The sequence below is a fragment of the Curcuma longa genome, chromosome 7 (assembly GCF_044706935.1).
Source record: "Curcuma longa cultivar G26 ecotype Majalengka, Jawa Barat chromosome 7, ITB_CL_G26_1.1, whole genome shotgun sequence".
Lineage (NCBI taxonomy): Eukaryota > Viridiplantae > Streptophyta > Magnoliopsida > Zingiberales > Zingiberaceae > Curcuma > Curcuma longa.
Window position 1 is genome coordinate 5,214,217 of NC_133867.1, and position 23,166 is coordinate 5,237,382.

General features: G+C 40.2%; 4 protein-coding genes across 8 annotated transcripts in view; 3 read left to right on the forward strand and 1 right to left on the reverse strand.

Annotated features, from left to right (window-relative positions):
• The window catches only part of LOC141831490 (uncharacterized), a 22,978-nt gene extending 12,167 nt beyond the window's left edge, over nucleotides 1–10,811 (forward strand). The window contains exons 1-8 of one of the 3 annotated variants that reach the window (XM_074718856.1): nucleotides 4,981–4,999; nucleotides 5,345–5,419; nucleotides 8,496–8,597; nucleotides 8,689–9,384; nucleotides 9,501–9,874; nucleotides 9,979–10,077; nucleotides 10,153–10,296; nucleotides 10,378–10,811. In XM_074718856.1, the coding sequence (XP_074574957.1) occupies nucleotides 8,501–8,597; nucleotides 8,689–9,384; nucleotides 9,501–9,874; nucleotides 9,979–10,077; nucleotides 10,153–10,296; nucleotides 10,378–10,524 (1,557 nt within the window). In that variant the 5' untranslated portion in view covers nucleotides 4,981–4,999; nucleotides 5,345–5,419; nucleotides 8,496–8,500 and the 3' untranslated portion in view covers nucleotides 10,525–10,811. Of the gene's footprint in view, nucleotides 1–4,972; nucleotides 5,420–8,495; nucleotides 8,598–8,688; nucleotides 9,385–9,500; nucleotides 9,875–9,978; nucleotides 10,078–10,152; nucleotides 10,297–10,377 lie in introns of those variants that run through there. The other 2 variants (XM_074718855.1, XM_074718857.1) reach the window with 2 other exon arrangements.
• A 1,246-nt stretch (nucleotides 10,812–12,057) lies between these two features.
• Nucleotides 12,058–14,317, forward strand: LOC141831556 (protein trichome birefringence-like 28). Of its 2 annotated transcripts, none has more exons than XM_074718937.1 (5): nucleotides 12,058–12,743; nucleotides 12,818–12,989; nucleotides 13,100–13,299; nucleotides 13,372–13,527; nucleotides 13,880–14,317. In XM_074718937.1, exons 1-5 carry the CDS (start codon nucleotides 12,130–12,132, stop codon nucleotides 14,253–14,255), a joined length of 1,518 nt encoding a protein of 505 aa, XP_074575038.1. In that variant the 5' UTR covers nucleotides 12,058–12,129; the 3' UTR covers nucleotides 14,256–14,317. The 2 variants fall into 2 exon arrangements, with proteins under 2 accessions (XP_074575038.1, XP_074575039.1); XM_074718938.1 differs by having other exon boundaries at nucleotides 13,378–13,527.
• Nucleotides 14,318–17,728: 3,411 nt separating this feature from the next.
• On the forward strand, nucleotides 17,729–19,025 carry LOC141831557 (uncharacterized). The gene has a single exon (XM_074718939.1). The coding sequence runs from the start codon at nucleotides 17,770–17,772 to the stop codon at nucleotides 18,979–18,981; it is 1,212 nt and encodes a 403-aa protein (XP_074575040.1). The 5' UTR covers nucleotides 17,729–17,769; the 3' UTR covers nucleotides 18,982–19,025.
• A 1,117-nt stretch (nucleotides 19,026–20,142) lies between these two features.
• Nucleotides 20,143–22,856, reverse strand: LOC141832155 (alanine--glyoxylate aminotransferase 2 homolog 3, mitochondrial-like). 2 transcript variants are annotated; one of them, XM_074719643.1, is made up of 9 exons: nucleotides 22,596–22,856; nucleotides 22,058–22,288; nucleotides 21,814–21,984; nucleotides 21,372–21,515; nucleotides 20,988–21,167; nucleotides 20,665–20,890; nucleotides 20,456–20,569; nucleotides 20,278–20,364; nucleotides 20,143–20,186 (listed from the first exon to the last, which is right to left on the reverse strand). In XM_074719643.1, exons 1-9 carry the CDS (start codon nucleotides 22,854–22,856, stop codon nucleotides 20,143–20,145), a joined length of 1,458 nt encoding a protein of 485 aa, XP_074575744.1. The 2 variants fall into 2 exon arrangements, with proteins under 2 accessions (XP_074575744.1, XP_074575743.1); XM_074719642.1 differs by lacking the exon at nucleotides 20,143–20,186 and having other exon boundaries at nucleotides 20,222–20,364.
• Between the last annotated feature and the right edge of the window lie 310 nt (nucleotides 22,857–23,166).

Below are 23,166 nucleotides of genomic sequence, written 5' to 3' on the forward strand. Positions count from 1 at the left end.
GTGAGACAACTATTCTAGAGATTGCAATGCTATGTTGAATGCATTAGTGCGATGGTTGACGTGCAAAGGTGCTCATGTGGAGAAGGGGAGAGAGCAGATAGTGTTGGTGTTTAAAGGGGGAGGAGAGAGGAGTGTGTGTCGTGTATGTGAAGGTGCTCTGACTCACAAGTGCCAACTATTCCGTGTGTCAACCGGTGGGTAGAATGAAATATTTTGCTTGTGCTGACCAACAAGGAACTAGACTTAAAACTATGGATTGAAATCTTGAGCCGTATCGCGCGATACCGGTGAAAAATTTCGTTTCGCCGACGGACCAGCACTGCCACAACACCGACACAGGCGTTTTGGCCGGGAGGCGATGCCTCCGAAGGCGTAGCGCGCACCCGACGATGCCTCCGCGCGCACACCCAGTCGCACATGCCCTTGGTCGCACGTGTGGCCAATCGCTGTTCCTTTTGTTTTTATTTATTTTTTTTAACTTAGGTTTAATAAGATTTTAATAATCAATTCTTAGCTATAGTTGAAGATGATTTGAATAGACTTTATTAAAACCCATAAAATTATCTTATTATTTTTTTAAAATATTTTATTTTTTATTTTTAAATATTTAGATTAAATTTTTTATTTTAGTTAATATATTTTATATTTTAAAAATATCGGAATTATAGCGACACGGTATGATACAGTACCGAAACTATATCGTTCCGGTTCGGGACCGAAACCTCGACACAATTCGATATTTTAAATCTTGCTTAAAACTGGGGCTCTATAGGTTAATGAATGTGGATAAGTTCTATAATTGTTTAATTTGGTTTAATCCAAAAAAGGCTTCTCTCTCCAACTATTAATTTGTAGGGCACTTGGATTGACTGTCTTAATATTATCCATTGTCACGGGAACATTCTTATTCTTGTACAAACTCAATATGAAAAAGAACCATCTACTATTTCAATGATTTCTACTTACTTCAATCAATTTAATCATGTATGTGTCTATTGTATGATGTGATTAAACTGCATAGTTATGGTTGTAACAGATGCAATTAAACATTCTATGGACAGAGATTCTGGATTGCCATCTTTAGCTTTATAAGTACATGCTTGACAGAAATGTTTTGAGATTTATTAGAACTTGGAAGGTGGAATATTGAGAACTATCAACAAATAATCCCTAGTTTATTCACTCAACCAAGTGATGAATCTCTTGAGGTTATTCTGATGTCTGTTGGACACATGAGGCTTCACAAAACTTTACAGATTGGTTGATGCTCGACTAATTTGCAATTTATCGGTCAATTGACACATAAGCTGCTGTGGTACTAGTTTGTACAAAAAATTCTTGTTATGCAGAATATGTGGTAGTCGGTGGTTTGAATGCTGAACATCGAAGATATTGCTGGGTAAACAGGTAAAGTCTGTTAGCTTATCTTGATGGGTTCTTCAATGGTATATATCTTTTTTCTGTTAAAATCAGTAATTCCGGAGTAGCTAATCCTAAATCCTAGACATCTTAGATTAATAGTTTGTTTGAAGAGAGATTTATCCTCAATTGTAGTTCTTAGGTTAACCTCATTGGGTTGGGTTACCAAGTAACATTCTGACCATTTTCAACTGAACTATCACTGCTATTGCAGGCACATTGTTGACCTTAGTGGGTCATGAAGAAGAGGATATGTCAATTCTCGTCGTCACTTTCTACCATGAGCAGATAAGGTTTTGAGGCTTTACATTGTTGAACCTGGGTTTTGGATTTCTATCCCTCTGAGATGTGTGATGTACAGACAGAAGGGGTTCTATTTGAAACAATATTTGATTGGTCCTTCAACTATTATGTCTAGAACAGGATTTAAGTCAGGTTTGCACTATAGAATCCTGTAGATAGCTTGTCTATCTTGACTCACAAACATTTGGCATAGATGAGGTCAATTGCATCAATGATGATAGTCATGGATCATTACAAAAATCATGTGATGCTGCTGCAATAAAGATGGTTTTGAGGTTAATTTCCTCTGGTTGTCTTCATAATTCTTTGTAAAATCTGAAGGAGAAACAACTTTCATATCTGTCTACTGACTTGTTTCAGTAATTCAGGCCTTGGATCTATCTGATTCTTCACATGTATATGCTTGTATAGCATAGCTGGAGTCAATGGCTAATGCATAAAACTTTCAGGTCTCTCTTAGCATATCTTTAGGTCAACTATATGACTTGTCCTGGATGAACCAATTTTGGCTGGCTTGTAGGCCATGACAGTGGAATGGCAATAAATGTTGAGGTTCTTCATGTAGTTGTCATGATTTATACATTCTTCTGTTCGACTGCTGTAAGAATCAACATACAAGAATCATTAACAGGGCAGTGGAAGGGCATAACAAGACCAGGTGAACTTGAAGAAATGGAGACTTGTCTTGTAAAAGCTGTCTTCTGGACTCTATAGCTAATTGTTTATAACTCAGCGCAACAGGCCGCCATAATATTATTATGTAATATTGCGTAATTTTTTTCTGGGTGCTGCAGTCCATTAGGAAGTATCCTATTTGGCTATCATGTGAGCCACCACATGATGTCTGCTTGGACTTGCTTCATATAGAAGGTTGTTTTGTCTTCTTTGTTTCTGTAGAGGTGACATACTGTACAATGTAAATGAGGTTTGTTACAGAAGTTTACTGATAGAAGTTTGAAATTTAAACTTGTGCAGTCGTAATGTTCTTGACATGTAATTTAAATGATCTTGAAAATGGTTCTTGGAGGTATTTGACAATTCCCATGGTTCTGCCAGACAATATAGTCAATAATCATAATCTAGTGAGCCTTCAGAATAGAGTAGCTGCTCAGACTCTTCTTTTTTCGATTAGCTGGGTATTTATTAGAGCATTCTCCTGCTATTGTTCACAGCAAAGTGTGGTGATGAGGCCAATCAATGTACATAGTATATACTGACATCATTTATGGGGAGTGTTATCTTGAAGGAAATGCATGTTGAGAGCTCATATTTGTTGTCTACTTACCATATCTGTATTATTCTTTCCAAGTTCCAAACATTGACGGTCATTCCGACTTTGTATGCATGGTATGCACTGCTGTTGTTTTGATTTAGTGAAGTTTATCATCAAAGAAACTCTTTGTCAAGAACTTATGTCCTTTCTAGTCACCATATTTTATTCTTCCCAAGTTCCAACATTCACAATGACATTCCACCTTCATATAAAATGTATATTGGACAGGTAAGTATGATTCAGTTACCAAATACCTGTATTTAAAGTAACACTATCATTCATATATGTATGTAGAAAATAAGGAAATATTGGGTTGGATTATTTCATAAATGATAATTATATATGTTTGTTGAATCAACATAAACACTCTTAATGTGACTTACTCCATCCAGATAACTAATTTTATCAAATGTTGATCTAACACTTCAAGCAGGACCATAGATACTATGTATGTGAGTTTGTTACATGAACTAGAGAAACTCACATAGGAAAAACATAAGGAGACACAGCAATATTGAAACAAAAATATAATAGTCACACATCACTGAAACAGAAATTTATGTATGAAATATTGGTCGGATTATTTCATAAAGGATAATTACATATGTTTATATGTGCACTCTTAAAAATAACTAATTCTATCTAAACCATAGCCATACGACTAGGTATCCCACAGTACCTATTTAAGCATCATAGATCCCTAACCATTCGTAGATATTGTCACTCTTAACCTTAAATAACAACACGAAGTAAAAAAGGGCAGGGTATGAAGTGGAAGCTTTATGAGCGGGGCATTCCAGAAGTGTAATGAAGGATTAAGGAGGAGGAAAATCTAGAAAGGTAGACAGAAAAATGGTTTGATGTCTGTCATCTATCCACTATATTCACTATATTATGCTGCTATGAGATGAAAAGATAGTAGTCATATCTGTTTGTTATTTGCCATAGTTATATTCTCCACTATTTCTTGTAGGATGGAAGTGAATGATGAATTACATTTGCCTGCCTTTTAGTAGTTAAAGGAGGGATGTACTTGGCCTGGTTAAATAAATAGTTACATAGTGGTTTCGCCTAAGCTTATCAGAATCCAAATTATATACAGCAGCATAGTTGATTCCATCAATTAATGAGACTGCATATATGCCTATGCAATGTGATGAAACCATGCTGACGAGCAGATGTTTGTCTCTGCACCAATTGTAGACCACTTCTTGAAATATGAACTATCTAAACATTGACTATTAACCTATCATTTTATTACCAGGCACACTTACGAGAAATGATTAACATTTATGATTAAACGCATTGATTATTTCTAGAATGACAGGATGCATATCATTCACCCACACATTCAAGCTAATATTGTTAAGTTATATAGGAGGAGAGAAGACAATTTTTGAGCAACAAAACAGAAAACACATAAAACAAAGTGAGTACAAGATCGAATAAGTTTCAACATATGTTTGGTGTTATGGTATATTCTTGTTTGCCTATGGTGGCATGCATAAGCATGATATTATTCCTTCTTGTAAGCTATATTTTACTTTCTTAGAAGCAATTTCAGAGGTTGATGGTTATGCCACAATGAAGTTATGTTTATTCAGTTTCTGGTCAGTTATTTTCATTGAGGTATGTACTCTACCATCCTAGTTCTACACCGAAGTAGTGCTACAAAAATGCTTTTTTTATGTAGATAAAACTTAAGATAATGATAAACCAATAGCCTATACATCTAGAACTGGGACTTCAACATATATCATGCTGCTTGGTATTTGTTTTATTAGATATAGGATGTGCAAGTGCATGATCCAGGATCCTTGAATGGAAAAATGATCAAATATTGCTGCATGGATATGCTGTAATGTTATGGAATTGTCAAATTGGTCTACGATTATGTCATATCAGATATCTGAGAGTACTCAACACAAGGATATTTGCAGTACAAAATTACTATGCAGGACTTTTGATAATTTCTCTAAGATACAGCATTGCTGGTGGTTCAGGGTATGCATGAACTGATTTCTTTCAGGTTCTTTTGTGATAAGGGCATTTAGGGTCCAATTACTTGGATGAAATATGTGAGGGAAAATATCACAAAATTACATAGGGATAGAATCTCTATTATTTATATATATTTTTGTGATCCTTTCCCTCTTTTCTCTCATATATTCCATCCAAAGAATCGAATCCTTAGTCCTGCAAGGTAGACTGCACTGCATGTGTACCAGTTGTGACAATTGCATTAGTAGCCCAAAATAGAGCATTGATCATAACTTTAATTTATTCACTTTTATTTGCCTAGTTTTTTTTAATATTAAATATTAGTTTAAAACACTTTAGCTCTTCCAGAATTTAGAGGTTTTCTCTTTGAGGTGGGCTGAGTATAAGAAATCATCCAGGTGCAAAATAGCTATAAGCACAAAGGTATGTTGTCAGACATTTTTATTATTTCACCATGTTCAAGTACTCAGCATCTTTGCATAGTTGATAGCACATCTAGTTTCAAATAAGTTCAATAAAATACAAAAATTCTACTATCCTCTTTGGTTATTACTCCAAATCCAAAATCTTCATTTATTTTTGGATTCTCTCCTGATATCACTAAGTACTCATTAAATATCCTCCAAATAGGATATCTAGTATTCGTCATAATGCCCATAATACCTTCATCTAGATATGTGTTCCTTTTATCAGGCAATCTTATTTGTGGGTCATGAGTATTGATAGCATATAATGTTTCATTTCTTGATACCAATTAACATTAATTTCCAACTATTTTATTTGAAAGTTGTCTATGCTGTGCAACAGTAATGCTAAGTGGATCTTCTGAATAAGTAAGCTGGACTTTTATAATTTAGTTTTTCTCTTTGGAGATGTAAGTTGAGAGTTTTTGTTACCTTATAAGGAGAGTTGAGCCAACACTGCATATATCTTCTTTGTTAACTCATACTTACCTTGTGGAAATAAAATTTCATTCATAGTAAGTTCTGCATCGCTCAATATATGTTGTCAAGACTTTTAGTGTCTTGAATTGGCTAATCTATATATTAATACAGAAGGTGAACCTTGGTTCAACGGTAAAGTTGTTGCCATGTGACTTTGAGGTCATGGGTTCGAGTCGCAGAAACAGCCTCTTGCAAAATGCAAGGTAAGGCTGCGTACAATATATCCAATGTAGTTCGACCCTTGGAACCTTGCACTGACGAGAGCTTCATGCACCGGATTGTCTTTTTAATTTATATATTTAATATGTATCTCAATTGATAAGTGCACTAAAATAGGAGGTGGTACAAAATATGGATACAAGTAGGTCTTGGATCTCTTATTGATTGATCACCATATGATGTATTAAACCCATAATAGTATGAAGGATGTGAGCATGTTGAAATTTGATCATGGATTTATGTATTAATTTATGTAATACTTATATATTGGTGTGCCATGGAGGCAAATCAAAACTCACATTGAGATCTACTACCACTTGTTGCAGTTACGAGGCTAAACAATCTCACACAATGAAATAAATGATCTCTCATACAGAATAAAAACTCATAAAGAAGAAATGTTATTATGATTAATAACAAGGAATTGAGGCCATTTTTAAAAGACTCAAACCCATACAAAAATTTGTAAACAAACTATAATATTCAAGAATGTCTATAGGACTTAATCATACTCTTAATAAAATAGTTATCACAAAAATTTGTAAATAAACTATAATATTCAAGAATATCCATAGAACTTAATCATGCTCTTAATAAGATAGTTATTATTTCAAAAACTGTTATTTTCTTCTAAAACAAGAGGATAATCTTATTTTGTTCTAAAACAAGAGGATAATCAGTATGTGTGTCTCTCGTATTAGCTCAATAGAAATTTTAGTACAGTGACAAATAGTCGAAAAGGGAACTAACTTTCTAGGCTAATAAACTCTGAAGCCATAAATGATAACAAAAGGATACAACTAACAAAAATTTTAGTTAAGTATTTTTAATTGAGAAGTGGATATCTTGCATTCTTATTCCATGATGGCTGATTTGTTCAATTTCCTCTTTGATATGTCATGATAATATAAGTAATAATTTATAAGTCTAAGTTCTGATTGGTAGCATGTTGAGTATTTGTAAAGAATGCAAATTGGTGAAAAAATAGGGGAAATAAACAATATTTTTTTAGAATTTTAGAGAAATTTTAGGATTTTTTAATAAAATTTGTGAAGTCAATTTGATGACTTTAGGATAAGGTTGGACAAATTATCTCCAATGTAGCCATTTTTAAATTAGGGTATTTGGTCTTTTGGAATTTTTTTATTGTTGAAAATACCCCTAACCTCTGAATTGGCATAAGCTATGCTCAACCTGACATGTGGACCAAACCCTTGTTGCCCCACCCAATTCATTGTCCACACCGACCTGACACAACATGACTTGATCTTTGGTGGGTTGTGTCAAGCACAACTCAAGACTTTGCTGGGTCGGGTTGCAAGTAGCTTAACCTATTTGACACCTCTAATGTGGGATAAATAAGTTCCTAACCCTACCTCCTGCTATAACCCTAAATGTAGGGTGAAAGTGAATCAAAACTCACAGATATAATAATAATTGATGCATTATGGTTGATAAACTTAAGTGAATCTCACATGGAGGACAAGAGCACAAATGGAAATATTATTATGTAAAAGTAGATTGAAAATAAACTAAAAAATATTCAAGAAGAAATAATCTGAAACCTAATGGACTCAATGTGATAGGATCCTTCCCCGGGATCCCACATTGACGGGAGCTTCATGTACCGAGTTGCCCTTTTATTATACATGTGGTTGTACATATATTGTTTTGGATCTTGACCACTTGGTTGTTCCCAACCACACTAGATGTGAGACTGTTTGCCATTTAGGATGGGAGTGACAAAGGTACCCAACATCGCTCATAGTTATGTATTTAATCTTGTATTGTATACTTTATATAACATAGTTATTGTCATATCAAGTCTCTGATTAACCCAAATTTCAAGTTAAATTTAGTAATTATTTGGAACTAGACATAGATTAGGTTTAAATGTCTTAAATTGGATTCCATCTTGTTTGAGTTCCTTTCTCTCAATTTGGGCTGAAACTGAGGTTTGTGTTGCTCAATACAGCTAATTCACAGGGGTTACACGAGTGGATATCTAATTGGATTCCATCAAATTGGATTCCATCAAATTGTTGCCGTTTCCCAATTGGTTTTGGTTCCGGACAGAAACAGGACAATTTTAAACAATCTTTGTTGACACCTTAGTAATGTGCTTATTGTTCCTATTTTGTAACATCCATAACTGATTTCATTTAGACTTCAAATTTTATACCCAGTCATATTCGTTTCTGTGGCCCATTTTCTCACCTATTTCATTTCACTTTAAGGATGTATCCATGCATGAAGCTCTATTTTATTTTGTATGCTTTCCTTGTCACATAACATTTCTATATTTTCCTGAAGCTACTTACCTCTTGATGAAACAGCTAGTATGGACCAGAGGCACTCAAGTTATCCAAGTCACATGTACAAAACGGATCGTGAGAGGATGCAGAACCATCAGCAGCATGATCATCAGTTGAACTCTGGTGATTTACACATCTTGATGCACTATTATGCATCATGTTTTTTACTCTCTGAAAAGTTGGAAATTGTCAAGTAACATGATTATGGTTTCAGGAAATTCTTCTATGTTGCCAGTGGAAAATACAGGAACCAACGGAGTGAACCTGGTCGCTCATTTCAACCCTCATTTGGGGTCATATAACCATCAATCAGGAAATTTTCATTGTCAGGTTCCAGCGATGCCAGCGAATGCAGAAACATCTTACGATGAATATACACATTTTCCTTATCATGGAAGCATTAATCAACATCCACAGCATACTATGCGGCATGGATTTTTGCATAACCAATATGCAGTGGTGGATAATAGGAGGAATGCCAACCCATTTATTGAAATGGAGTATGAACGAGCATCTTATAAAAGAAAAGATCCAGCAAACTTCATGTTTCATCAGAGAGAAAACAGAAACCAATATTACCATGCTGGAAGTTCTTCCAATGCAACAACTTCAACTGAAATTTCACAGGCAAAATCTACTTATGATTCACAGCGCTGGCCTTGTGATCCTGTTAGCTTTATTCATGGTTATAGGAGTCACAATTCATTAAATTCTGGGCATGCTTCTCAGAGAAACGTTAGAAGTCGGTATGATACAACTATTCATTTGGAGAACATCTCATCTGGAATCAGATCAAGTACCAACTTATCTCATCAAGTTCAATCAATTACAATTGCTCCAAATGCCAACATGGGAGGCCAGTGGAATCATGACACATTTATAAATCCTAATACGAGGTCCTCTTCTTCAGGTTAGTTTAAATTTGAGTAGTTTATTATTATTATTATTATTGGTTTGCATAACACTATGTTCTCTTTTGAAAGTGCTAATTCAAATTTATGTTCTACTTGATTTATTAAATTGCAGAAACAAGCTCCTTCAATCATGATACCAACCATAGGTTGGTTGCAAGCTGTGGCACTACTAACAATATGGACATTAGTGGAGGCCACCGCTCCATTCTGCCGATGCAGTATGGTTCTTCATCACGAGGTAGGATGGTGTCTCCAAGTATCCATGATCAGAGAACAGCTTACGGAGTCAATCCTAGCTACATGGCCATGGATTTAGCAGCACAAAATGCCAGATTGCAGAGAGTGGAATCTACTGCGCCCTCCATGCGTCCAACTGCATTGTCAATAGTTCATCAGAATAATGGGAGATATGGAAGAAGAAGTCGTTCTAACAGAGTCCTTTCTTTCTTGGACGAGGGTGCTTCTCGTACTAGTCAGATAGCCGAGGTCAGACTTATCATAACTTTTGACTTTCATATGTTCTTTCAGCTCCAGGAGCATATACTTGTTTGCTACAATAAACATTGCTCTCTCACAAATTGATGCTGCAGGGAGTAGCTGTGATGGATCGCTCTGCCTTTTACGATCCAATGCATTTTATCGATCAACACCGTGATATGCGTCTGGACATAGACAACATGGGCTATGAGGTAATTAATTGCATCTTCAACCTCCTGTTCTTTTCTGTGTTCATAGTTACTGTAATATCCTATTATTTGGTACAGGAACTGCTTGCTTTGGAGGAGAGAATAGGGTGTGTGTGTGTCGGTTTATCTGTAGATGCCATCAGAAGTTGCTTGAGGGAGACACTTTACTGCTCAGATCAGACTGAAGATGACCATGAAGAAGACGGCTGCCCGATATGCCTGGTAAGTCGCAGAACCTACTGACTTCAAATCTGGTACACTTGTTAGTTCTAACTCTAGCGTCTGGTACATCTTGCAAAATAGGAAGAATACAAAGATAGCGAAACTCTTGGGCAATTGAACTGCAAACACATTTTCCATTCCAGTTGTGTAAAGAAATGGCTGCTGATCAAGAACACCTGCCCAATCTGCAAAGCCTCTGCTCTGGAAGACACTTCAAAGGAAAAATAGAAATAAACGATCGCACACAAGAAAGGTCTGGTCTTCAAGTCGTCACAATAACTTGTAAATATACTGTGTTGAACCATATACTTGCAGCAGCTTCCAATGAAGCATATCGTGAGTCCTCAAATTCCACATAGTAGAACTAAGTGATCGACAAAGAGAAATCATCTGGAGGACTTGTTAGAACTTTATTGATCTTATCAATTCTTATGAGCAACCAAACTACATGCAAATAAAGCAATCACTCTAAAGACTCATGTGCCATCATGTACTATGCACATTCTCATTCAACTTACACACATGCTTGTGAATTCCCTCGCTCTCAAATTGACATTGTTGTCCATGTTTTTTTTTTTTCGTTGTTGTGGTCTGCTCATTCTTCATTACTTTTCTCTCCTCTCCTTGAACAATTTCATAAGACTTGCACACTGCTTCACCGTTGGCCTGTCTAAGCACTCATCTATTTTATTTTATTTTTTAATCAATTTTTATCATCATGTTTGACTTACCGACTTTTTTTTTTTACAAATACGCGATTTGATCCCCAACTACGGCATGTTTATAAGAATTTTCCTCCAAATGAGGATCGCAATCAAAGGATGCTGGGCATCTAGGTTGGCCGCTGTGTGCGTTTCCCGATTTACCCTGATGGGTCGGTCACCCCCAGGGATTGAGTCAATACGACTAATTAGGATTATCATTTTTATGTCTCCGCGGCCATGGTGCCGCGGTAGAACATCCAGGTTATCACCCAAGCACCTGTGGTTCGATTCCCAACTACGGCGTATTTGCAGGAATTTTCTTTCAAATGGGGATCGCAATCAAAGGATGCTAGGCATCTGGGTTGACTGCTGCGTGCGCTTCCCGATTTACCCTGGTGACCGGTGAAAAATTTCCGTGGGACCGAATCGGTCACCCCCAAGGATTGAGTCAATACGACTAACTGGGATTATCATTTTTTCAATCAAAGAATACTAGGCATCTGGGTTGGCTGCTGCGTCCGCTTCCCGATTTACCCTGGTAGTCCGTGGGAAACTTCCGTGGGACCTCGTGCGCTTCCTGATTGCCCCTGATGGTCGGTGGGAAACTTGGGGAACTTTTATGTGGAAAATTTTTATGAGATTATTTCACCCCAGGGATTGAGTCAATGTGATTAACTGGATTATCATTTTTTTTTATTCTAATTACTTGTCTAAGTAAATTTAAAATTTAAAAAAAAATTGAGACGCACGCAAGACTGCTGTCTGACGATGCCCTGTTTTCTTCTATGCGGCAGTCCTTTTCGTGCCAAGAGATCAGAGAGCTCCAACTGCACCTGCTCTTGTCATGCATGCCTTCATGCATCGTAATGGTTGACCTTTCTATCGCTCTTCCGTCGAATCAGGTAGATCCACATGTCCAAATTGCTTCCGTTTGTGCGCCATTGATGACTGATCCATGAATTTAATCTTGGAGAAGAAGAGCTCATCGGGAGAAAGATAAACCAACTCCACACCTACCGCGTATTATAATGGAGGACGAAGCGTAGCTCCTCTCTCTCCTCCATCGCCGTCGATAGTTAAAATTAGCTCAACCATACAACCAGCTGTTCCACTGACGCACGGCCGCGATATGCTGAACGGAGTCGTGCTTTCCCTCAGGCAGAAGACGCCGGTGACCTCCGCGAAGCACGCGGGGACGACGCCCCACATCCGGCGACGGGGCAACCTGCAGGCCCTGTTTGTCCTCGGGATGCTCGCCGTGTTCACCTTGGTCATGTATGGTGAGAACGTCAGGACCCTAGCTGACCACCCCGTCGCCCGGCGCAGGACGGAGGAGTACTTCTCTCCGGACGAGGTGCCCGCCGGTCTGCTTGTTGCGAGCCGGCGGGAGAAGAGGGGAAATGAGAGCGAGGAGGCGGTGGCGGCTGTGCAGGAACTGCCCATCACGGTCGACGGGGCGGCGGGCAATGGAGAAGTGAATGCGACCGCGTCGGTTCGAGAAACGGCCGACGACGACGCGGCCTCCGCGGTGCCCAACGTGACGGAGCAGGAGCCCGCGGCCGGCGTGCCGGAGACGTGCGATCTGACGACCGGCGAGTGGGTCTACGACGACGTGAACTATCCTCTGTACCGGGAGGAGCAGTGCGAGTTCGTGTCGACGCAGATGGCGTGCTTGAAGAACGGGCGGAAGGAGGACGCGTACCAGAAGTGGCGGTGGCAGCCCAAAGACTGCTCCTTGCCAAGGTACGTACGGCCACCGGAACCCAACAATTTCCGATCAAAGTTTTTTATCCTGACGATTAACTTTCTTCGACAAGGTTCGACGCCAAACTGCTGCTGGAGCGGCTGCGCGGCAAGCGGCTGATGTTCGTCGGCGACTCGCTGAACCGGAACCAGTGGGAGTCGATGGTGTGCATGGTGCAGTCGGCGATCCCGTCGGGGAAGAAGAGGCGCCAATGGGACGGCTCTCGCATAAGCTTCATCGCGGAGGTTCTCGATCAAAATCCAATTTTGATGAATAAATCATGTGAATTTATAGATCAACCGAGCTCTTCGCCCTTCAAAATCCGATCTTGACGACGGATGAATATTCTCGACAGGAATACAACGCGACGGTGGACTTCTACTGGGCGCCGTTCCTGGTGGAGTCGAACTCCGACGACCCGCGCATCCACAGCATCCGCGACCGGATCATAATGCCGGAGTCGATCGAGAAGCACGCGGCGCACTGGAAGGGCGTCGACTACCTCGTCTTCAACACCTACGTTTGGTGGATGAACACGCCGGCGATGAAAGTCCGGTGAGCAGACGAACACAACACCCTCGTGGGGATCGATCGATCGCTATTAATTCACCTGTGACGATTCGACAGGAAGAGCTCGGCGACGAACTGGACGGAGTACGAGGAGATGGCGAGGCCACGAGCGTACGAGAGAGTTCTCCGAACGTGGTCGCGTTGGCTGGACGGCAACGTGGACCCTTCTCGTACCGCCGTGTTCTTCATGAGCATGTCTCCTCTCCATTTCAGGTAAAACTAAAGAATTTCCCCGATTTATTTCGACGTAGTAACTTGAATGATTGAATTCTTCTGCTGATTGAAAGCGATCTAAGGACGAAACAATAACTACAGCTCCACCTTGAACACGTGAATCGATGAATTAGAGATGTAAGAAATATTAATCTTGTGATCAAGTAGAACACAGCAATCATTTTCCCTGTTGAAAATTCTGAGACTGCTGTCGTCGTCGATCCCGGCTGTCTTCTTATTTTCTCTTATTGGACGCCTCTGCGATTTGTTTTTTGTCTTCAAATGTTTTTGGCGCCATTGAGGATGTTGATTGGTTTGGTGAAATTAATGGCCACCGGCGGCGGCGGTGCAGGGGATCGGACTGGGGGAGCACTGAGGGGGTCAAGTGCGCCAGGGAGACGACGCCGCTGAGGAACATGACCGGAATATTCCTGGGGACGGACAGGGGGATGTTCGAGCAGGCGAAGAGGGCGGCGCGGTCGACGGCGCGGGTGCCCGTCGCCTTCGTCGACATCACGACCATGTCGGAGTTCCGGAAGGACGCGCACACGTCGGTGTACACGACGCGCCAGGGAGCGGTGATGACGCCGGAGCAGCAGGCCAACCCCGCCGTCTACGCCGACTGCATCCACTGGTGCGTGCCGGGCCTCCCCGACGTGTGGAATCAGATTCTGTATGCCAGGATCATCTCCGCCACCGCCGGCGGCGCTGCCACCCAGCGACGGTGAGGGAGGCAGTTGAAATATTATAAATAGCTTGGACTATTCTTTATTTTTATAATCAAGTATTTGTTTCCGACACGTGGCAACTCATGGACTTTCCTTGTTAATTGTCATATAATTTTATTTTCATATATATATATATATAGAGAGAGAGAGAGAGAGAGAGAAGTGATCTGCACCCCCATCCGCGACTCGTGCGCACGGCTCAGAACCATCACCGCTGCTGCCACTGTCCCGTCACCGTCAGTCGCCAGACCGAGCGCGATCGACGCGCCACTCGCCGATATATCAGATATGATTATTCGGTCAGAAACCATCAAATCCGGCGTGCAGCCACTTCCGGCACGGCCAGTGCCCGCCGGGATTCCGACCGAATTGTTTATGACACGTGGCGACTCAAGGACTTTCCTTGTAGGCAAAAATGGGTATTTTTTTATAGGCAAAAGAGATTTCTTTTCCATTTATAATCAAAATAGTCTCTCATCCGACCTTAGTTTAATTTTATTTTCAAAAATAATTATAATAATTATGATTCAATAACTATTATATAATTATAGTAATTATAAAATTATAATTACTATAATTATAATAATTACAATTATATAATAGATATAATATACATAATCAGTATTAATTAAATATAAATTATGTATATTATAGCATATTTATATTACTATAATAAAATATTCATCAAAGATAAGTACTTATATTATAGTGGTTATGAACTATAATTACTATAATATAATATTATTAATGTTGATCAAAGTTGAAATATCCACAAATAAACATTTTGACTAAGGATGAAAATAAAAATGAGCAAATTCAAATTCATTTTTATCTCCTAAGAACTATTTAAGTGTGTTTACGTGAATTCATGGGGATAGACATGAAAAATAGAGGAATTAAAGATTTTTATGTAATATTTGGACCACTTATCTATTGTTTCCAAATATGAAAAACGTTTGTATGTGAATTGTGGTCCATCTAACATAAAAGGACCCAACTAAACTTAGTGCCAACCTAAATCAAATAATAAGAATTGGAATAATTCTTTGTTTTTGCTTACCACATGTACAAGCTATTGATGATATGTTCTTGTAAATTATGTGACCCCCAGGAAATCAATGCGGCTAAGTGAGATTATCTTTTTTTTTATTGATGAATGTTCTAGTAAGAATTGGAGGATGTCACCTAGGCATCTGCGGTTCTAGGTATGACGTATTCCCAATTTTTGGTGGCGCAATTTTGCCTACCACAGAGATGAGTCCATACATAGAGATTTATCATTTTTTATTGATGATATGTTCTTGTTGGATCTATGTACATAAGTTTTTGACGTAGATAGGGGAAATTATATCAATATTTGCACATTATTTCTCCGTATGGAAGGAAACATCAATCTATCTATTTTTCTTTGAATTCATGTCTTTTTGGCCAATCCGATCTGAGATCAGAGATGGGATGACTTAGTAAAGTAATCATAGTCAAATCCTTTTAATCAACAAGTAGACTTTCCTTCAAATCTGTCTCTAACGGGTCAACCTTCCTTCATATCAAGCTTCCTTTAGGTCAGGCTTCAATGAAGTCGGCCTTTTTCAAGTTAAGCTTCAAATGAGATCGACCTTTATTAGAAAGATTCCTCGGGAGGTCAGTCTTTGTTAGAAAGACTTCATAGGAGGTTAGCCTTCCAACTGCCGAGCACCATAGGAATCTTTGAACAGAAGCCTCGAAAGACTCTAAGGATAGCCAAGTCAGACTCCAAAGATAGATGAAGAAAATGAGTAAATGGAGTAAATGAAGAAAATGAATAGAGAATATTGGAATCACCCTCTTGCCACTGCAATTAGTTACCTTTAAATAGGGAATGAAAGGGTGACCTTAGTTTTAAAGGACATCACCCTCTTGCCACTGCAATTGGCTACCTTTAAATAGACACATTTTCTTGAGAAGACACACACCTCTTGATGGTTGGCAGTTTGATAATCGCCGTATCGAATTAGAATTTCAAATTGAGAGTGGACCAAACGTAGAGGGACTTGACTTAAGGTCTAAGAAAGCCGACTTGACCTAAACTCGATTTGATTGGATCCGAATTCGACTTGACTTAAACTAAGCTTGACTTGACTTTTGACTTAATTATGTCAACTTTCCACCATAGCATTGGCCATGGTACAAAACTCGGCCATTCATAGCTTGGCAAAATTAAAAAGTCCGAGGCTCGGTGTTCTTCACTCATCATTCCCTCATTTATTTATCTTCCTCATGGATGTTCTCCATCGCTACTTAATTATAATATTATGGACACTTTATAGTCATCGATGAGCTCGGCAATGGCCAAGAGCTTATATAAACCCTAATTTCATATTCTCCGATATTATAAATAATACTCTCCAATTATGTGGAACAAGCACTTTGGCCATCCTTAACATAACACTGTCAAATGGGTCAATCAGTGATAGAACAGATCAACCCATTAAAAACTCATCATATGATGAGGTGGGACGACCAACCCATCACTTGAAGGATTAAAAAATCTTAAACCCAATCCAACCCAACATAGGTTGCGAGTTAGGTAGGTCAACCCATAAGCCTGCCAAAAATTAAAAATTTTAAAAATTTTAAATTTGGATTATAGTTTAAATTGATCAAGTTAAAAATTTTAAGTTTAAATAGTAATTTAAATAGATTAAGTTCATTAATTCGTTGAGTTTTCTATAAAATTTAAAATAAATTAATAAACGTTTTCAATCCACGAACCAACTCAAGCTCGGCGCGGACCAATCCACACAAGTCACAGACCTAAACGGGTCAATCTATCTGAATCTATCTCAAAATAAATTGATAAAATTTCAACTAAATCCGCCTAAATTGCTTGACAGGACAGGCCATCATAACAGATCTAACTCAAATTGACGATTATATGCTTAACATTCCTATATTTAGGTCCCCTACATCAACCTACACAACTCTTTTATAGTCTATATCACTAGATTTGGATCCGAATATCTATCGCTAGATTTGGATCCGACATCAACCTAGCCGTGAGCTCGCGACTAGGCTATAAATCATGGCTATAAATCATGATCGACTCGAGTGCTACAAGAGATTCGAGTAACAAAGAAAATATCTAAATTTCTACACAGTTCACCCTTTCTATCCTAAGCACAGCACCTCTAAGTAAACAGGGTTACTGTTCAATGGATTTGTGACAACTAGCTACCTCCAACGGCACCAATTAATTAACCTCCTTCTTCTTCTTCTTCCCCTGTTTAATCCCCTCACGGGAACCCTAGCTAAACCCTAAACCTAATCCCCTCACGGGAACCCTACCGCCGCCATTTGCTCCCCAACCAGATTCTACAGCCCTTTTGTCAACTGCCCCAACCACCCACACGCTTCCCTCGCCTCGCCTTCCCGCTGCCCGCGCTGTTATATCCCACGTCGTCGCCGTCCACCTCCCTCCCCGTCCATGCATATGCATGCAGGAACGCATGCGCATGCGAGGCCCTCGTGCATCTCCATGGACGCCGCCACCGACCAGCACGCCCTCCCCAGCCCTCCCTTGGTCCTCCACGCCCCGCTCGTCTCCACTCGCCGCTCTTCCGCCTCCCTCTGCCACAACGCCCTCGCCCACTCCACCTCCGCTGCCCTCCGGTTGAGGGTCCCCTTCTCCTGGGAGACCTCCCCCGGCGTCCCCAGGCCTCGCGTTAACGACTCCGACTCCGACGACCCGCCGCCTCCCAAGCTTCCGCCGGGCCGGCGGTGGGCGGACGAGGACTATGAGACGAACGGGAAGCTGGTGCGGGTTCTGGGTTACGATCCGTATGCCTCCGGCTCCAGCGAAGAAGGAGAAGAGGACTTGTTTTCCGACGCGCTGGAGAAGATCTCCGCGTCGGACAGGTTCGACGTCGCCTGCAGGCTGAGCTCGTTCGGCGCTTACAAGTCCCCCGGCTTCATCATGGACCGGTTTCTGCCGGCGGCCAACGCGTTGGCCAAGTCCTCCGTCCGCCACCGCGACGGCCGCCGAGGAGGTCGGGATTCTTCCCCCTCGCATCAACTGCAGAGGGAGGCGATCTGCCGGGCGAGGCTGAAGCAGCGGGCTTCGGTGCTGGCAGACCATCCCCGCCGCAACGTCCTCCCCCCGTTGGATCCCTACGCCGAGGCTCAAGCAGAGTCGCCGTCCATGGCCTGCGGACTGATGCTTTTCTTCCCGTGGAGCTTCAAGCCCACCGTTTGCGGCTTCAAGAGCCCGGCTCGAACGGCCGGCACGCCAAGGTCGGCCGGCCTCTGTTCCACTCCGAACAAACTCTACGCTAGTAACTACGTCGACCAGGGGATCAGCGCTATCACCTTCAAGAGCCCCCTGCGAGCCCGAAACCTCAGCGACGGGTGGAGCTCCGACGAGGAGGACAACGGAGGCGGAGGCGGCGGCCGCTACGTGGAGAAGCTGAGTGTGAAGGTGAGGCATTCTCATGGGTGGAGGATGCCCTTTCTTGACACGAGCAGATTGAGCAGCACGGCGAGCCGGCTGGAGAAGTGGAAAGGCAAGTCAGGAAGAAGGAGAGTCGGAGGTCATGACGCAGAGAGAAAGGAGAGCAGGAGGAGCAATGAAGTGGTTGCTCCGGCGCCGGAGAGCAGAAGAGGCCACAGTTCAAGGAGGTGGCCTCAGCTAGCATCCCCCTCTCAGTCCTGGCTCTCTCAGGCTCTTGGCGCCATTAATAAGAAACCCTAAATAATTAAGTTTGCCTACGATATTAATCTATTCAAGTGAAGATATAAAAGAATAAGTATATGTCAATCATGAATATATATTTGAGAAGAATAAGATTAATATATTGTTGGTTTTGGTTAAGAACAAATAGTTTTTTTTATAATCTAGATATCCAAGTTTTCCCGACTAATATAAGGTGCGGGTTTTACCTCGACTAATACGAGGTGTTTCTATACTATTCAATTAGGGATGTAAACGAGTCAAGCCGTTCGTGAACTATTTAGGTCTTGGTTCGATAAAAAATTTGTTCGAGTTCGTTCGATTAAGTTAACAAGTTGAGTTTGATTTTGAGCTCAAAAATATTATCGAATTTCAAACTTAACGGTATTTGATTCGTGAGCTTGCAAACATGTTCGTTTAGATGTTTATGAACATGTTCATTAAGAGGCTCGTGATCATGTTTGTTAAAAGACTCGTTTATCTTATTATATATATAACTAAATATTACATGAATTATAAATATTATATGTTAACGAACCGACTTCGAACTAAGTTCGTTTAACTTTTAAACTAAAATAACTCGTTAAACTAAACGAACAAGCTTGAACACATATGTATTCAGCTCGTTAATGTGCATGAATATATTCACGAACAACATTCATAAACAATGTTCATGAATAATGTTCGCAAACAACGTTTGTGAATAATGTTCGTAAATAACATTCGCGAACAATGTTCGTGAACCATTTTCATCAATAAAACTTTTATCAACATGCTAAATAAATAAAAAAAACTTTTAAATGAACTAAGCTTAAGTCAAACTTGAACCAAACTCAAGCTCATAAAAAAAATCAAATCAAGCTTGAACAATCATTTCAACTGCTTGATTAATTTAAAACTTGACTTGGCTTGGCTTGGCTTGACTCAATTACCTTATTAAATAAATTTGAACACTACAAAACTTTGACTCGGCTTCGCTTGTTTACAACCCTACATTAGAGGGTGCTCTTTTGCGAATAGGGCTCAATGCTATGAACCCTGGAAACAAAAAACACCATGGATGTCAAGAACAAGGGAACATACATTGGATGAGGCAGAGAGACCAGGAGATGCTTCATTTTTCATTTGGCATTTTGAATGAACATCCAGAGATGGATTTAGGATTCAAGTACAAGAGAGAATTCATAACTTGGATAGTGCAATATCCATCACATCGACGAAGAAATCTGTATTAAAGGAGATAATAAGTATTCTTTCCTCATCACAACTGATAGCAAAGATAGAAGCAAGAGAGGAAACTTTGTTCCGAAACCATACCTGAGTCTTCCTTTGTGAAGCAGAGAGGCGGAGTTATTCGGAAAACATTTCCATAAAAGCCGCCTTTTCCGACCAACACACCCATGTCTGTTCTCAAGAAATCCATCTTTGATCAGAGAGCAGATGACAAACAATCATATGAATCTAAAATATACAGACATTTTGCAAGAATTCTTACCTTTCATCAACTCCATCACATGCAAGATTTCTGTTTTGGCAGGGGTCTTCTTTGCGCGATCAGTGACTAACTCCATTCCGAGCATCAGACCTCTTCCCCTTACATCGCCAATGACTACAAACATTATATTAACCATGAATGTATCAGACAAAGACTGTGCCAACTGAAACAAAAATGGCCACTTAGTTGGACCTTGCTAAGAGTCTTACTTTCATGCTTTTCTTTAAGTGCCTTGAGTTGATCTTTCAAGTAACCACCAACAATTAAAGCATTTTCTTGAAGTTTTTCTTTGTCAAGAACTTTAAGGACCGCATGGCCAGCTGCTGTGCATACTGGATTACCACCGAAGGTATTATAATAACATTGGCGAGCCAGGACTTGAGCAATTTCTGGAGTAGTGATCACTGCACCTATCGGTATACCATTTCCAATACCCTGAGAAGAATTCACTACTTGTAAAGTGGAACAAACGATAAGCATATAAAGAATCAACTTAAGTTTCTTATTTCATACAAAGTAAATAGGAGTCGACCTTAGCCATTGTAACGATATCTGGCACCACTCCGTGAGCTTCAAAACCCCAGAAATGACTTCCCGTGCGGGCAAATCCGGCCTGCACCTCGTCGGCTATGCAGAGACCTCCAGCTTTTTTTATGGTTCTGTATACAGCAGGCAAGTAACCAGGTGCCAATTCCAGTATTCCACCTACCCCCTATAAATAAGCCCAATCTATAAAAGAGTTCTGATTGCAGAATTTCATCTTAATGAAATCAAGAGTAGTACTATAAGAATGCATGAAGATTATGTGACACAAACTAACAAAAAGGCATCTAAATTAAGCAATAGAAGGCATGTTCTTTATGAAAACTGATATTAAGTTAATTGTGGCTATAAAAGAGTAAGAGTGTATCAGTACCTGTATTGCTTCAGAAATGAAACCTGCAACTCTACCAGAAGTGCCAAATTCGATAATTTCTTCAACATCTTTAGCATATTTTTCACCATCTGAACCAAAGACTCCCCTGTATTGATCTGGATTCAGTGCATGGTGGACTCCACTCTGGAAAATTAGGGTTCAGTAAATTTTCTAAACACCCACTTGAACTTACCTACTGTGTGAGATACAAATGCTAGAGTGTACATATGTGCAGGAATGATTGTTTATATAATGTTTGAAGAGAAATCCTCTTAATATTTCGAAAATTCCTTTTAAGTGTTTCGTCCATGGAATTTTCTGATTGAGAATGTAAAAGAACATTCAATGAAGATCTATGATCACTTCATCAAGCCAAAGTTTACATAAGAACATCTACGATCGAAAACAAGGATTTTTTATTAGAGAAAAGCATTACATATACCTGAATAACATTGAATTTCCAGTTGCTTTGAGCAGTTGCACCCATTGTCCCAGCTGCATTCCCATGGTAGGAATTTCTAACTGATATTATATCATGACAACCAGTATAGAGACGAGCAATCATCATGGCCAACTCATTTGCTTCAGTTCCAGAATTTGTGAAAAAAATGACCTGCATCGAGTGCAAGGATTCAATTCAAGCTCACAGACATAATGCGTGAGAGGATAAATGCCCAGGAAAAAACCTTGAGATCCCCAGGAAACTTGGAAGCTAATGCTTCAGCAAAATCTGCAATGGCATTATTTAGATACAGAACAGTAGAGTGCTGCAGTCGCTTTGTCTGATTGATTATTGCCTCAATAACTTCAGGGTGGCAATGGCCGCAGCAAACAGTAGCAATTCCAGCAAATGCATCCAGATAGCGCCGACCATCCTCATCAAATAAGTATTGCATCTTTCCGTCGACAATGTTCAACTGTTCAAACACAAATGCGCTTATGAATACAGAACTATTTGCACTCTTTCATCTAAATCCGATAAAATTCATCCGACGATTTGAAATTTCAAAGCCGATCGGCGTTTCGCGAAGCAAACACGGAGAAGACAAGATTCGATAGTCTAACAGGTGAAGAAATAGTTTGGAGATCTAATGCATCCTCCATTACGAAGAAAACGAAGAACAAATTTTAACCAGGAAACTCCGAGATAGAGAAAAGAAGAAAAACATTTTTTTGTCATTAGGGGCAGATCGAGATTTGATTTTTTGGGGGAAGGCAACGCACGGGCTTCCGGTAGAGGTGGAAAACGGCGGGGCTGAGGAACTCCGATCGCTTCCGGAGAATCTCATCTGCCCTTGGGCCGTCGTAGGGAGGCGGGGTGTAGTCGAAACGGGGCATTTGGGGGACGACGATGGAAGCGGGGCCGGCGGCATGCTCGTCGACCGTCAGGACCGCAGACGATTGGCAGAAGAATCTCTTAAGATTCAGCGAAGAAGAAGAAGAAGAAGAAGAAAGAGAAACCCGTCGGAGGAGAAGCCTATTCATCGTCGTCGGAGAAGAGAGATGGCGAGAGCTTTGCTCCTCGACGGTTTCCTTCCAAAAATAGTAACAAAACATTCTGTCTCTCTCCCTCGCTCTCTTCGTGTGAAGAAGCGAGGACGGGCGCTTAAATAGGACAGTTGGCTCTTTCCTGACCATTTTGCCCTTGATTTGAGCTTGCTTTGTTTACTTGGAAGGAAATAAAAGCAAAAAAAAACATTTTATTAATCATCAAAATATCATCTCATTTTATTTTTATTATCTAAATTATTTCTCCTTTCTAATCAATCTATCATTAGTATATTATAGCAATACA